Source organism: Pelmatolapia mariae, linkage group LG8 (genome assembly GCF_036321145.2).
Source record: "Pelmatolapia mariae isolate MD_Pm_ZW linkage group LG8, Pm_UMD_F_2, whole genome shotgun sequence".
Taxonomy (NCBI): domain Eukaryota; kingdom Metazoa; phylum Chordata; class Actinopteri; order Cichliformes; family Cichlidae; genus Pelmatolapia; species Pelmatolapia mariae.
Genome location: NC_086234.1, coordinates 10915125 through 10931329, shown reverse-complemented (window position 1 = coordinate 10931329; position 16205 = coordinate 10915125). Strand labels below are relative to the sequence as shown.

Below are 16205 nucleotides of genomic sequence, written 5' to 3'. Positions count from 1 at the left end.
GGTTTAAACAATCAGAGTAATGCTTACATCAGGCATGTGAGGCAGGGCTATTATGGTGCATTCATGTGCATTTGTAGGACTGTTGAAATATTGGTTCACTTTTTTCCTTTTTTAAACACACTGCAAGTGCCTCCCCACCTCTAATTCTATGCATGATTTACCGGTGAAATTTAGTTACTTACATTTTAAACCTTCACACAGTGTTACTCAGTAACACTGTGTGAAATGTTTTACAATGGTCAAACTTCGTCATATCTGTGTTGTGGCAACAAAACTATCACAAACTATCCAAAACTGGACTGAAAGGGTTTTCCCATAACTGTAATGTTCTCCATGTTCATATGTGAGCAAGAGTTCAAAACCATGACTTACATGTGTATTTTTGTTCAGGGAAAACTACGGGAGCTTTATTTATTGCACCTCCCATGACACATAACTGATCTGATACTGGTCTGATACATACACCCACACAGATGGAAAAATACCCCTTCGTCTATTTGTGTCTATGATTTAGAATCTGCGTCAAAATAAAGAGTATGATTCATGCTTTATGTTAACACATTGAAGTATGATTTCATTTAGACGGTTTATCAGTACAGACAGAGGAAGCTGAAGTTCTCAGCTTTTAATGGAGAACTGTTTATGGTAGGCAGCAGAGGAAGTGCCTACACTAAGGCTGAACAAAGCCTTGCATAGAGCAGAACACAATGCACTGGCCGTGAGCTGCTGACGAATCATTTTTCATTATGTGCGCGTATATTCAAAACTATCATTTTATTTTGCAGTCCTTGCCAGGGGGTAATCCCCAAGGGACATACGAAGAAGCAAACAAGGAAGAAAATAAGGAGAAGAACAGATACCCCAACATCCTTCCCTGTGAGTATACTTTCTGTTCAGTTTTCTGAGTCACACCTACAAGCTCACAGCTTCCTGTCCCATGTGTCACATGTCTCAAATACTCTTGTTTCCCTTGCTACAGTAGATTCTTCAGAAGAGTTTGTGTGTGCATTTGCAATGAAGTGGTTTCATCACAGTTCTTTTTTACTTGCAGTTTCTGCTGTATTTTCACAATGCATCACAGTTTATGTTTTTTTTAAACTGTTCTTCACCTTAAATAAATGGTTTGAATTCCATGGAAACATGTTCATTTGCTTTCAAGGCAAGAGCTACCACTTATTTTAATACAAACCTTCTAGTCACCCTATCACAAAGACTTGAAATATATACTTCCTGTACTTCTACAGAGCCATATTTCTATGGCTCTTCAGAATAATCCTCATCTTATGCTTGGCCTTGGTGTAGCTCCACCCCCCACTCAGGCTTTACGCCAGCTGTATTATGATTGGCTGCACCTTGCAAACTGAAAGTTTGAACAGCAGGTTGGAGGGGCTGCTGTGCTGACACAGTCAGAGCTATGACCACGTTAATGACAGATTAGTGATTGTTTGAAGCCAGATTTGTGAAATGCAGGTTTTATAGAATTTATAATGAGACCAGGTTTGCCCAAGAGCTGCAGATGAATAGTATAAAATATAAATAATTACTTAATTTCAAGGGGAAGTGGTAAACAGACATGTAACAACAAAGGTGGTTACATTCTACGGTTCTTATGTCATAGCGTTTCATATAGTCCTTGCTGTGTTAGCTCTGCAGATCAGTAATCACAGTACGTCTCTGCGCTATCAGCAAGCAGCTGCGTTGTCTCTGCAGAGCCAGAACACCCAATTCCATCAAAAACACTCAGGTCATTGTAGTTCGACAGACTCCACTGAGAGAAAACTGTTTCAGGCCTTCTTAAATAGAGACCAAATACCAAAACGATGACATTGGGAATTACTTGAACATACACTGAGTGCAGTATTTTCAGCTTTCTCCAGGTTTAATGGAATAAGGGTCTGCTGTAAATATATACAAATACTGTAAACAAATGACAGTAAACCACAAGAGCCTTCAGCAAGTTACTGCTTGTTTTAAGGCTTAATGCCAAATTAGTCAGACAGTCAGTATAAGTCTGCTGATTGTGGCTTCAGACTGCACAGACATGCTTTAATCTTCTCATCCAGCCATCTCCAAGAAAGCAAAAGCATATTTCTCAATATATATATCTATATATATATAGATATATATATATTAAAGTATCATTTTTAATAATGTAGTAATGATACACATTGTAAACTGATTTAAAAGTTACATTTTTGCTAAATTTGTGGTATTTTTCATTGCAGATGATCATTCTAGAGTGGTGTTAACAGAGCTGGAGGGAAATCCCTGTTCAGACTATGTGAATGCCTCTTACATTGATGTGAGTCCTTTTTTGTGCCAAAATAGTGAATTTGAGCTTGAACTCTTGAGCATTTAAATACTTGTCTGATCTCTACCATTTCAGGTGAAAAACAGTGAAGATTATTAATCCTATATTTATTTTTGATTTTTTTAAAAATAGGGTTTCACGGAAAAGAACAAATTCATAGGCGCACAAGGTAAGCTATAGGGCATTTAGAAACATGACATAATTATCTCTCTATATATGTAGTTTTAAATTGTGGTTTAATTTAATTTTTTTCTTGGGGGGGATCTGTTAGGTCCAAAAGAAGACACCGTAGCAGATTTCTGGCGGATGATTTGGGAGCAGAAAGTATCAACCGTTGTTATGTTGACAAATCTGAAAGAAAGAAAAGAAGTAAGTGATTTTAAATGTTGTTCATAACGGGCACTGCTTCAGTTGTCATGTGGTCTCTACAGCTATAACTACAGTGTTTGCTTCTTCCACCAACTCTCGTCTCTAACTGCATTTTGGACAAGGGAAGTGAAAAGTAAAGTTTCCCTTAAGCACATTTAAATATAGATTTCATTGGTTATGGTCAAAGGTGGTGTCAGATGATGTTATCTTGTCTGACGCCTGTTTCTCTGCTACACGTTAAGGGAAAAAGTATTTTCCATGTTCCTGATTTCTTATTTACTTTCTTATTATTGCGCTTACATGTTTCACATCAAACAAGTTTCCATATTAAACAAAAATAACCGGATTAAATACAAAATGTAGTTTTGAATTAATGATTTAATTTATTAAGGGGAAAAAAAGCTATCCAAACCTACCTGGCTCTATGTGAGAAATGTTTGACTGTTGATCTACTTACAAAATGCTGCATTGTTTTTATATAATATGTAACTGTACACAAACTTTACAAAAAGTTTGCACTGGATAGTGTCTTTCTTATATCTTCCCTCATCTTGAACACTGACCTTAACTGAAGCAAGTGAGGCCTGCAGTTCTTTAAATGTTGCTTGGGATCTTTTTATGACATCTTCGATGAGTCTGCGATGTGCACTCGGAGTAATTTTGGTAGGCCACCCACTTCTGGGAAGGTTCATGACTGTTACAAGTTTTCTCCACTTGTGAATAATGGTTCACTGGAGTCACAAAGCCTTAGAAATGGCTTTGTAACCTTTTCCAGACTCTTATATGCTAATGACTTTATTTTGTATTTGTTCTTTGAGTTTCTTTAGATCGTAGCATGATGCTCTCAGCGTACCACATTTTATTAAACAGGTTCTATTAAAGGTATTTCTTGATTCAATTACTTTTTCACACGTGGTCAGGTACGTTTTTATAGCTTTTTTCCCTTAATAAATGTAATGAGGTTTTAATCATTATTTTAACAACTGCATTTTGTATTTACTTGGATTATTGTTGTCTAACATTAAAGATTTTTTTGATCTGAAGTGTGGCAAATATGCAAAACACTAAAATCAGGAAGCGGGTAAATACTTTTTCACAGCACTGTACTTGAAGTGTTTTTACTGTGAGCAAAGGCGACTTTATTAACAAAGGATCAATAAAAATAGGGAAGTATTAAAAAGGGTGTTAATGTGTTCAAATCAGCTGTCATATAACGTGTGATAAAGTCCTCCAAGGTAGTATCATAATCAAGTAAAAATAGATACGGAGTGGTTTCACCGCTTTCATATACTAACGGAAGTCATGCAAGTTACCCGTTTGTCTTAATAAAGGAAACTCTTTTAGATGTGTCACAGACAGTTGCTTTGATCATTTATTCATTACAGCACAGCGTCTCCGTGGTTATAGAAAGAGGGTCCTGGGTTTGAACCGGGTTTCTCTGGGAGATTTGGTTTTTTCCTGCCATCAAAAACATGCTAATCGTGTTAATTTCCATCACTGCACCACTTACAAAGACACAGCTTTATATTTAAGATGGCAAAAGCCAGAGAATCAATTTTGCTATGTAGATCAGTAAAAATGAATACTAATATTAATGGATATCATCTCTCTGCAGGACAAATGTTACCAGTACTGGCCAGACCAGGGTTGTTGGACTTACGGAAATGTGAGGGTAGCGGTCGATGACTTCACAGTCCTGGTGGATTACACCATACGCAAGTTCTGTGTGCAATATGTAAGCTTTGACCATTGACTCTATTATTATTGCGCATAGTATGCATACATTTTAAATTGTGGTTATTTTTTTCTGATAGTCCAGTTAGACTTAACTGGCTTAAAATTTTAGCAAATATATCCAGAACTATGGATAAAATCAGTTGCCATCATGACGCTGGTTAGCGTTACCATGATTTGTCAACAGCTTCCTGTCTAGTCTTTAAACTCAATACATAACTCTTTTAGATGTGTCTAAAGAGCACTTTAGACACATCTAAAGTAGCACTTGTCAGCAACACTTGGCTAGAATTAAACAAAGTTTCACAACTCATAATAAACCAGAATCCATCCATTACCACAGCAATATATTGTATTTATCACCACCCATCCAGATTTACCAATCCCATAAAACAACCAATCTTGAGCTAAGTGGTACTGGGAACTGAAATCTCACGTACAGTTTTCGTAACACTTTCACAAAAGCCTTGCACTTTGTCATGCAACCACAGAACATAAATGAAATTGCCCTCTTGAGACTTACATCTCTAACAGATTGGAGTAGCAAATGAAACTGGAAAAGATGTGTACTTACTTTTTGTGATATTGCTTTGATATACTTAATAACTACTCTTAACCATTTAATGTCATGTTAATGTAGTTTTCCCAAGTATTCTTAGGGGTAAACATGGTTCTGTTACCCATATGCTGAAATAACATAGTAATACACTGAAGCCTTAGGACACTTCCCATAACTTAGTAGAACTCTATCCAGACATTCTACTTCTTTTGGAGCCAGTGTAACAGATCCAAAGATCCCCAACAGAAAATGATAAAGCTGCAAGTATATGAAAAACTAAAATTATTCCAGACTGCTGCACAATATCTTCAAAGTATTTCAGTGCACCATTATAATATATAAATCCCCCAAAACTCTAATACTCTTATTAAGCCATTCCTTTCAGTAGTAGGGGTGGATTTACCTACATGTAATTTTGGGATCTACTAAATACTAGATGATACATTAAATATGAAGTCAAACAGTCAGACCACTTAGAGGAACAATTATTGGGTTTGTTTTTGCTTCCCTAGCTGGTTTGGTAGTAAGACAGAGTTGATAATGATCTTCAACAGAATGCTCAACCAACAAGAGATAATGGCTTTTTCCCCCCTCTTGTGTCTATTTAGCAGGCCAGTGATGCCGCTAAGACTCCCCGCCTGGTCACCCAGCTCCATTTCACCAGCTGGCCTGACTTTGGAGTTCCTTTCTCCCCAATTGGAATGCTCAAGTTTCTCAAAAAGGTCAAGTCAGTAAATCCAGACTTCGCTGGGCCCATTGTGGTCCACTGCAGGTATGCAAGAGCTGAGCTAATGTGGCCTAATGTTCAGTATTTTACTGTTTACTCCTAATGGTTTTAATTATCCAATTTGTTTCTATGGAGATCAGTATATTATGCTTAAACATCCCCTTTGTATGTGTGTGGGCAAGCAATCTCTCTGCTAAAGATGGAAACATTTGGAGTGACTATAGCAATACATGTGTTTACAAGCACAGATGTTGCTTTGTTCCCTCCTGATGTCTGTTAACGTGCTAGTGTCAGCTGAGGATTATGGTTCACTCAGCTCAGTGTGTCATTTGTTTTCCATCTCCAGTGCTGGTGTTGGGAGGACGGGAACCTTCATTGTAATAGATGCCATGATTGAAATGATGCACGCAGAGCAGAAAATTGACGTGTTTGGGTTTGTCTCCAAGATACGAGAGCAGCGCTCGCAACTCATCCAGACAGATGTGAGTTGGAGAAGGATTATGTTAGCCACATGACGTAACGCTAACACCTGGCATGTGTGTGGGACATGTGAATTATCCTTTACAGTAAATCATCTGCAACTATGCCCATGCATAGTGTGTGTTATTCATCTGTGTGTATTTTCACTCCAGATGCAGTACTCATTCATCTATCAGGCCTTGCTTGAATACTACCTCTATGGAGACACAGAACTGGATGTTTCTTCTCTGGAAGGTCATCTGCAGAAACTGCACAACACCTTTAATGATGGTGATCGGATTGGCCTGGAGGAAGAGTTTAAGGTAGAACCTCTTTTTACATTCAGACCCATAAAGGATCCCATCTAACAAACGCTCACACAATATTACAGACTAAACCTAGAAATCTCTAAAGAAAACCTAATGAAAATGCAGTTGTTTCTTTTTTAGTCATTTTAACTTATTAAGCTTTTTATTTGTCAGTTATTGAAACACTTTTCATAAATGTTATGAAGCATGTGAAGGTTCTGGGAACTATGAACCTGCCCACGCAAGCACTAAAAATATACACTAATAATCAATGCAAAAAAAATTCTAGATTTTTCAATCCCCTTCAGTCATATCACTTCTAAGAACATATAGTGCAGTTAAAAGGTACTTAGCTTCTTCCCCATTTCTTTTTTTTTGGCATATTTGTCACATGTTTCAAATCAAACAGATCAAACAAATTTTGATGATCTGAAACCACTCTTCTTCAAAATCAGCAAAGAAGAGCAACTCATTGCAAATGATCACAAATGTCTAAAATTAGGTTTAGACAAGACACGTACACATAGATAGCTGGTTTACTCTTAATAAATTAAATCATGATGTAAAACTGCCTTTTTATTTCCTTTGGTTATCTTTGTCTAAACGTATCTGAAATATGTGAAAGAAAAAAAAGAAATCAGCACACCACTGCACATATAAACCTGACTTGCATACATTCCTCCATTGCTGCACGAGAATTCAGTTGTGCTACAAAATGGTCATTATGATTTATCATCAATACTGTAGCTTAGTTTATTTCCCCTATTTTGATTCATAAACCAAAGGACAGTGAATATTTTATAAAGTTGTAACATTTAGATTTTCCTTGCTTGATCCCTGTTTAGAAACTGACCAACATGCGCATAATGAAAGAGAACATGAGAACAGGAAACCTCCCAGCCAACATGAAGAAGAACAGAGTTCTGCAAATTATTCCCTGTAAGTAAGATGAAATCCATATAAATAACCAACTTATGTCAAATTTCGAGCTGCAGATTACATTGCCTGCAGCTGCCTTTAGAATGTTTTTTCTAATCCTGTCCCTTGCAGTACTTACTATACCATACTACTAATGTAAACATGTTTTTGAGCTGCTTTAATCTGCGTGTTTATGATGTACTGTTTCCATTTCAGATGACTTCAACAGAGTAATTCTTTCCATGAGAAGAGGTCAAGAGTACACAGACTATGTCAATGCGTCTTTTATAGATGTGAGCATATTTTATTTCCTAATTTGTTCTTTCTGAGGTTTTAAGGTATTTGTGTTAACACAAATAATTGTACCGATGAAGCTTTATATTATACTGATAAAGTCCTTTATATTTTGATGTGACTCAGGGCTACAGACACAAGGACTACTACATTGCCACACAGGGCCCTCTGCAGCACACAGTGGAGGATTTTTGGAGAATGGTGTGGGAGTGGAAATGTCACTCCATAGTCATGCTCACTGAGCTCCAGGAGAGGGAGCAGGTAAGCTGCAGTAACTGATCGCTGCAAGCCAGCTATGATTGATGGCTTTAATAAACACAACAAATACACAACATAAAACGTCCCTGTTCTGATTTCCTGCCTTTGTCACGAAACTGTACATTTATTTAAGTTCATATTTATCAAGTATTTAACTTGTTAAACTGCAGTTTCTTTTATTCATCGCTGTGAGTAAACAAATTTTCATCTGTTTTGCAGGACAAATGTTGCCAATACTGGCCGACAGAGGACTCAGTCACCTATGGAGACTACACAGTAGAGCTAAAGGGAGACACCCTGTGTGAAACCTTTAGCCTACGAGACTTGGTACTCACCTTTGTTCCGGTAAGCAAATGAAACCTATCCTATCAATACAGGCAAATGTAACACGCCTGCTCTGCATCTTTATCAGTTATCGTGTTATAAAGGCTTTTATTGATCCTTCATGCAATTCCTTTATATAAAATAATAGTTTTTTATAATATGAAAATTGAACAAGTGAGTTGTTTCCATTTCCACAACACAACATAAAATAACTCCATTACAAGTTCTAAATTCTCACCTAATTAAACAATAAAGTATCAAATAAAAACAGAACCACCTCATTCCCTCCTAAATTTACCCCCAAAAATGTAAAATGTGCACAAAGGTATACACTTATTTGAAAAAGAAGGTACACGCTTTCAATTCTGCAATTTCACGATCAGCATATAACATAAAAAAAATAAATAATTAAAAGCATCTGGCCATTAGCGCGTCTTAAAATTAGGCAAATAGGACCTCTGATGAACACGACCACGTGATGTATTTACACCACGTCATTTAAAGAAACTAAGCCAAACTGCAGAAGCAGTCTGTAAAATAACTAAGAATCATTTTCAGAATGGTTCTTAGTCATCAGTCATACACTTTCTGTATGAATTTTTAAGCCAATCACTTTTAGAATATCTGCTGTGCACGAGCTAATGTGGCTCCAGCAGATGTCCTCGTGGTATGAATTTGCTGGGAGATCCACTGGTGGGAAGATTGGTGGCTGTGTTGAATGTTCTGATCTGATAGATACTGATGATGATTTGGTGATTTTCCTTTTTTTTTTTTTTTTTTTTTTTAAGAAAGTCAGTATATCTGATGATAATTTATTACCTTTTACAGACGTGAAACAAACAGATTTGTTTCATTGGTCCTTACTAAGACGATATAGTGATGCAGTTTAAAAATAATACCGTTTTATTGACACAACAAGTTATGAATTACAGAGAATACGTGTGTACCCTCTGGTGGACAAACTATGTATTGTCTCGTTTCATTTATCAAGTGTTTTAAATGCTAAAACCAATAACTGCAGCAATCTCTCTCACTTTAGTGTTTGTCAATGAACTTATAGCCCTTCCCAGCAGCAGCTGCTTACCTAAGATTCCTGCTGATGTTTTGTCATGTATGCTTGTATTTACCCTATTTTCAGACCTCTTATGGACAAGGTTTTTTTTTTCTATTATGTCCTGATACATAAAACCTTACAACTGAATAAGGGTGTACTATATATTTTTTAAATTGCTGTATTGCAATGTTTTTCAAATCATTTAAACTACAGATATGAGTGAAAATGGTATAAAGATATCAACAAGTTGAAATTACAGATTAGTTGCTTAGTACAGTGTTAGTTAAAAAATGAGTTAAAAGCAGGATTTTTTTTTTAGAAAGTTGAAAGTATTTTTATCTTTGTAAAGCTAGACAGGATCTAACACAATTGTCTAACAACAACAAATCTCCAAGTGAGTATATTGAGCTCTCCGGGCTGCCAGAGGGAAAAATGAGGATAGGAAGTGTTTAGGGTTATCAAGCGGGAGCCTCCCATCTCATAAATTTTATTTAATTCGACCCGCATCACCTCTCAGGAGCTTTGTAGTACATTCCTGCCTCCCTGGGCCTCACCCATATGTCCACCACTCGTCTGCTGCACGTTTAACCTGTACTGACGTCACACTTGCCATTACGCTTTCATATGCTGCTAAATCATATTTGAACAATATTATGATCTCTCATCCGCCTGTGGGTTTCCTCTCAAAGGAGAAGCAGACAAGGATGATCAGGCACTTCCACTTCCACGGCTGGCCAGAGATCGGAATCCCGGCCGAGGGGAAAGGCATGATCGACATTATCGCCGCAGTGCAGAAACAGCAGCAGCAGTCTGGGAACCACCCCATTGTTGTACACTGCAGGTACAACACATAGAACTCTATTCATATAAATATTATATACACTTATCTTGTCACATTTCTTGTCTTCTTTTTTATCTGACAATATAAAATATAGAAGGATTTTTGCATTGCAAACACTGTTCGTGCTTTGTTTGTCCTGCAGTGCTGGTGCAGGGCGAACAGGTACGTTCATTGCACTGAGCAATATCTTGGAGCGAGTCAAGGCAGAAGGCCTGCTGGACGTGTTTCAAACTGTGAAGAGTTTACGCATGCAGAGGCCTCACATGGTCCAAACAGTGGTGAGTAGTTCCCAAATATTTAAAAGCACTAGAAAAATGTCTCGCTTTAGCTCGAGTGTCGCTGATTTTGTAGGCAATTATGTGTCCGTCTTTAACCATCTGTCTTTTTGTTTTTCTTTCCGTCCCACAGGAACAATATGACTTCTGCTACAGGGTGGTACAAGACTTTGTTGACATTTTCTCAGACTATGCCAATTTTAAATGATGAGATTTGCCTTAAACATGGTTTTTAAATGTTGTTTTCTAAAGCCAGTTTGTCAGTTTTATGCGTTTCTTTAACTTGGTTAAAATAATCTTCTATTTTGCTATGCACTTGTCCTACCATTAACTCCAGCTCCTTTCTCGCTGTAATATATGGTATGTCAGTCGATGAGAATTGTAAATGAAAAAGCTAGATTAATAATGTATATTTCACAACATGTATGATCATTTCTTCGTCATGAAGTGTTGTTTCAGAGTCCGATTTTAGTTTTGTTGTATAATATTGTACTTTAAATGTTTGTGTTATTTTGGATTGACCACATAATATTTTTAAAAGTTGTAGTTATTGTAAATGTATTTATGTATTGACAATGACATTCCTTTCTTTTATTTGGAGAAGATGGCAGGAATGTTAATATTTGTTTTATGTTGTAGTTAATTGTACACATACATTCTTTCATTTTGATGACTTCTGAGATTAGAGGTGATACTGAAACTATTTTTCATTCTCCTCGAGCTACATGGCCGTCACGATTGTGATGCTTTTTCCAATGGAAACGGTGTCTGAAAATGAATGAATGAATCACATTAACCATAATGCAGAGGGCATAACGTTACGCACCAAAGGCTGAGGTGACGATACATAGGTTTTAGTTTGTTTTTTTAAAATATGGACTGAGGCAGAAGTTCAACAGACGTAGCAGAATCGCAAAAGATTCTTAAACTTTAACGTTTTGTACCTCAAAAGGTCGTGTAACTGCAGTGAACATGGATGTAACATAACTAGAGTCTGCCTTTTGTCTGTAGACAGCAAAAAGCATTTTGCTAAAGTGGCTGCACATTAACAAGCACACAACTAAGCCTTTTACCAAGAACCTGTAATACTGAGGAGCATGTTTACTGCTTTATTTGTATTTTAGACTAGAGTTTTACACAAATTAGTGCCATATGTACTTTTTAAAGACATGAAGTGTGGTCTCCAAATGTAGTAACTGCAGTATAATTTTACGATGCACAGTCACAATACAGGGAAGTAACAGAAGTTCATCATTAATCCTGAGTCCTGTAATGGCAAAAACCACAATATACCAATGTGGTGCTTCAGTGCCTGTCTAATGCCAGAGAAACAAAAACAGCCCATTATATCTACGTCTACTTCTTTGACATCTTTTAGATTCCATTGGTTTGTTTTGGCACAGTGGTAAAAATGAGGAAGCAGAATGTTTTAAATAAAAACTGTCCAGTGGAGTTTGATTCTTTTGAAAGTATCTGAATGTTTGAGCTTTTCTGTGCATTTTTCTGAGGTAAATCCATCTGGTACTCCATTAGCAATTTTGTTGATGCTGTATGTAAATATAGGCTGACATGACAAAGTGCTAACATTGTGAAATTCGCTGAACAGCAAGAACCTGTCAAGTGATTGGTCATATTTTCGTGTGCTAAATGTATATGTCTGTGGGAGATGTGAGGTTAAGCACAAGAAACAACCCAAGTCTATTTTTCCCATGGCCCCTTTTCTGTCCGTGCACCCCTTTTGAGAAACTGAGGTGAGTCTGTTTAACCTACAGCTCTGCCTTTGCTATCTCTGTGGGTGGTCTATCCCTTTTTTGACTCTCAGTGTCTTTGAAATGCAAATTGCAATATTAAAATCTTCTGAAAATGCTGCGGGTGTCTCAAAAAAATGTCTTCAATATGCAACAGCTTTTATCTTTCATTTCAAATTTAGGTGAGATACACAGGAGACAGCTTAAGCTGCCAGTTTGGTTTGTTTGTTTTGCTTTTGAATCAGTGACAGCGGGGTGTTCTTAATGCGATATTTGTGTGGAGAAAATACTGCATTCACTCTACATAACAGAGTTGCACTTTAACTGTAAATTAGTACTATAACTTTCATATCAACTATTTGCCATGGTTTTTACACATAATTATATGTTGTCTCTTACTTCTAAAAAAACAAAACAATTTCCCAGCATACATTTTTACTCAAAGCAGGAAAAGCACTTCATTAGGTACACCTTTTCAACTGCTCCTTAATGTAAATATCTAACTCAGCCAACCACGTGGGAGACACTCAGTGTGAACTGAGAATCAGAATAGAGACGAGGGGTGATTTAAGTGACTCTGAATCTGATGGTGCCAGACAGGCCAGTCTGAGTATTTCAGAAACTGCTGATCTGAGTTGTCTGAGAGAAAATTCCTTCAAAAAAAATTCAGAGAAGCATGGATTGATTAGTTCAAGATGACAGGAAGGCCATGACGTTAACGCCACTTTATGTGAAACGTAAGACAATAAAAATTTCTAAGTGTGCAGTTTACCTTCTCTTTTTAAGCAACAGTGGAGTCATACCACAGACGAACACTAGCCACTAATATGCATACATCAGAGAAAAACCGTAATGTCAATGTCTATACAAAAGACTGTTTAAAAAAAAGAAAGCGAAAACCTCGAACTAATTCAAAACATACACCGTAACAAAGGTTTTGTTTGTCCTTCCTCACTCTTCCTACACTTCCATTCTATAAAAAATGAAAAAGGTCTGATTTTTTTTACTTGTATATTTAGTTTAAGCCAACAGGGGGCAGTACGCCTCAATCTATATGTAAAGAGTTTTTTAATTGAAGGGGCCATTGATCCCCATTAACTGTAACAATGCACATCACCAAAAAAGAAACTACAACAATCTACACATAGGCATACAACACCATACCAAAAACATATGTAAAACAAACAAAACAGCTCCTTACAACACAAATTATTCCCTATATCAGGGTGAGCATTGTGACAATTATACATTTATTGCGATAGCAATTCATGTTAACAATTTCTACCTGCAGTTAAGAAAGTCATAGCAAATACAGTGGCTTGCAAAAGTATTCGGCCCCCTTGAACTTTTCCACATTTTGTCACATTACAGCCACAAACATGAATCAGTGTTATTGGAATTCCACGTGAAAGAACAATACAAAGTGGTGTACACTTGAGAAGTGGAACGAAAATCATACATGATTCCAAACATCTTTTACAAATAAATAACTGAAAAGTGGGGTGTGCGTAATTATTCAGCCCCCTGAGTCAATACTTTGTAGAACCACCTTTTGCTGCAATTACAGCTGCCAGTCTTTTAGGGTATGTCTCTACCAGCTTGCACAGCTAGAGACTGAAATTCTTGCCCATTCTTCTTTGCAAAACAGCTCCAGCTCAGTCAGATTAGATGGACAGCATTCGTGAACAGCAGTTTTCAGATCTTGCCACAGATTCTCGATTGGATTTAGATCTGGACTTTGACTGGGCCATTCTAACACATGGATATGTTTTGTTTTAAACCATTCCATCGTTGCCCTGGCTTTATGTTTAGGGTCGTTGTCCTGCTGGAAGGTGAACCTCCACCCCAGTCTCAAGTCTTTTGCAGACTCCAAGAGGTTTTCTTCCAAGATTGCCCTGTATTTGGCTCCATCCATCTTCCCATCAACTCTGACCAGCTTCCCTGTCCCTGCTGAAGAGAAGCACCCCCAGAGCATGATGCTGCCACCACCATATTTGACAGTGGGGATGGTGTGTTCAGAGTGATGTGCAGTGTTAGTTTTCCGCCACACATAGCGTTTTGCATTTTGGCCAAAAAGTTCCATTTTGGTCTCATCTGACCAGAGCACCTTCTTCCACATGTTTGCTGTGTCCCCCACATGGCTTGTGGCAAACTGCAAACGGGACCTCTTATGGTTTTCTGTTAACAATGGCTTTCTTCTTGCCACTCTTCCATAAAGGCCAACTTTGTGCAGTGCACGACTAATAGTTGTCCTATGGACAGATTCCCCCACCTGAGCTGTAGATCTCTGCAGCTCGTCCAGAGTCACCATGGGCCTCTTGGCTGCATTTCTGATCAGCGCTCTCCTTGTTCGGCCTGTGAGTTTAGGTGGACGGCCTTGTCTTGGTAGGTTTACAGTTGTGCCATACTCCTTCCATTTCTGAATGATCGCTTGAACAGTGCTCCGTGGGATGTTCAAGGCTTGGGAAATCTTTTTGTAGCCTAAGCCTGCTTTAAATTTCTCAATAACTTTATCCCTGACCTGTCTGGTGTGTTCTTTGGACTTCATGGTGTTGTTGCTCCCAATATTCTCTTAGACAACCCCTGAGGCCGTCACAGAGCAGCTGTATTTGTACTGACATTAGATTACACACAGGTGCACTCTATTTAGTCATTAGCACTCATCAGGCAATGTCTATGGGCAACTGACTGCACTCAGACCAAAGGGGGCTGAATAATTACGCACACCCCACTTTTCAGTTATTTATTTGTAAAAAATGTTTGGAATCATGTATGATTTTCGTTCCACTTCTCACGTGTACACCACTTTGTATTGGTCTTTCACGTGGAATTCCAATAAAATTGATTCATGTTTGTGGCTGTAATGTGACAAAATGTGGAAAAGTTCAAGGGGGCCGAATACTTTTGCAAGCCACTGTAGATACCATTTGAAAAACTATTTTTCCTTTTCTCAAACAAAAATAAAGTTTTTTGGGTTTCCTGGGTTATCAGTTTGGGGCTAGAATAATCATATCCCTCTATGCTGTAATGTGCATTTCTGTACAAAATAATTGCGGGTATTAAAGCAATGATATTTTTCATAAATACAAGAGTAAACTAATTAACCAGTTAACCAGCCAAGACATTTAGGCATCGTTACAGTGTTTTTTGTATACCCATAACAAAGGACAATACGTGGCGTTTTATTTTGTACCATTTACAATTTTTTAATCTGATTCATTGTACAGCTTGAACATACTACTGGGCAATAATGAAGAAGAGCCAATATGAAAGCCTGTCTGATTTTGGTGTCACAAATTTTGCACGTCTTTTAACTACAGAAATACCTGGAAATAAGTCAGAGTCGGTCTATGCAGATGGTCATCTCATCTGATATATCTTTTAACTCTCCAGGTCAGGATACAATGAATCACACAAATACTAGTTAACTAAGGATTGCAGCAAGCAATTTACCGTAAATAGCACTAAAATCAACAAAGAAAAGTATTTTTTTAACCCAGTGTGTGTGGTATAGTTGTCGCTAGGAGTCTTTATTTATTTGGACTAAGCGGGGGAGATGTCAGAAGGAGTGCACAACTGGCTGGATGTCCCAAAGCTGTGAGTACAGTGCCAAAACACTGACTCTGTCCTATTGTTCTTTACTCAGTCCTCATTCTGAGTGTTTGCAGTCAAGTCCTGCAATAATACTGATATTTTGATTAATATTAATATTACACTCTGTAGATTCCTAAGAAAATGGTCTGCTTTGATAAGGGACTTTTTTCTGCTTTCCTTCAGCGCATCATCTCCCTTTTCTTCCTCACACAGCTGTAAATCTCTATACAGGAAAGCAGACATCTTGTCCCACTTCCTGAGATCAACAGCAGACTTTTGGAATTTGCGAGTCATTGTGAAAATATCTCTGGTCTCTAACATGTTTTACAACATCACAGAAACAAGTTCTCTTAATGATGCAGTGAATGACGGTCAATGTAGGGTTTATCGTTTCACCCACAACTGCAGCAGCTCCTCTCTACTGGCCAATCA

At 37.6% G+C, this 16205-nt stretch overlaps 1 protein-coding gene across 3 annotated transcripts in view; it reads left to right on the top strand.

Annotated features, from left to right (window-relative positions):
* ptprea (protein tyrosine phosphatase receptor type Ea) overlaps positions 1-12298 on the top strand; it is a 58592-nt gene extending 46294 nt beyond the window's left edge. For all 3 annotated transcript variants that reach the window (XM_063482821.1, XM_063482820.1, XM_063482822.1), the window contains 15 exons: positions 786-876; positions 2226-2302; positions 2444-2480; positions 2583-2680; positions 4296-4415; positions 5582-5745; positions 6047-6182; positions 6333-6482; positions 7313-7406; positions 7602-7678; positions 7806-7940; positions 8157-8282; positions 10005-10156; positions 10299-10434; positions 10565-12298. In XM_063482821.1, the coding sequence (XP_063338891.1) occupies positions 786-876; positions 2226-2302; positions 2444-2480; positions 2583-2680; positions 4296-4415; positions 5582-5745; positions 6047-6182; positions 6333-6482; positions 7313-7406; positions 7602-7678; positions 7806-7940; positions 8157-8282; positions 10005-10156; positions 10299-10434; positions 10565-10639 (1668 nt within the window). In that variant the 3' untranslated portion in view covers positions 10640-12298. The remainder of the gene's footprint in view (positions 1-785; positions 877-2225; positions 2303-2443; positions 2481-2582; positions 2681-4295; positions 4416-5581; positions 5746-6046; positions 6183-6332; positions 6483-7312; positions 7407-7601; positions 7679-7805; positions 7941-8156; positions 8283-10004; positions 10157-10298; positions 10435-10564) is intronic.
* Positions 12299-16205: the final 3907 nt, after the last annotated feature.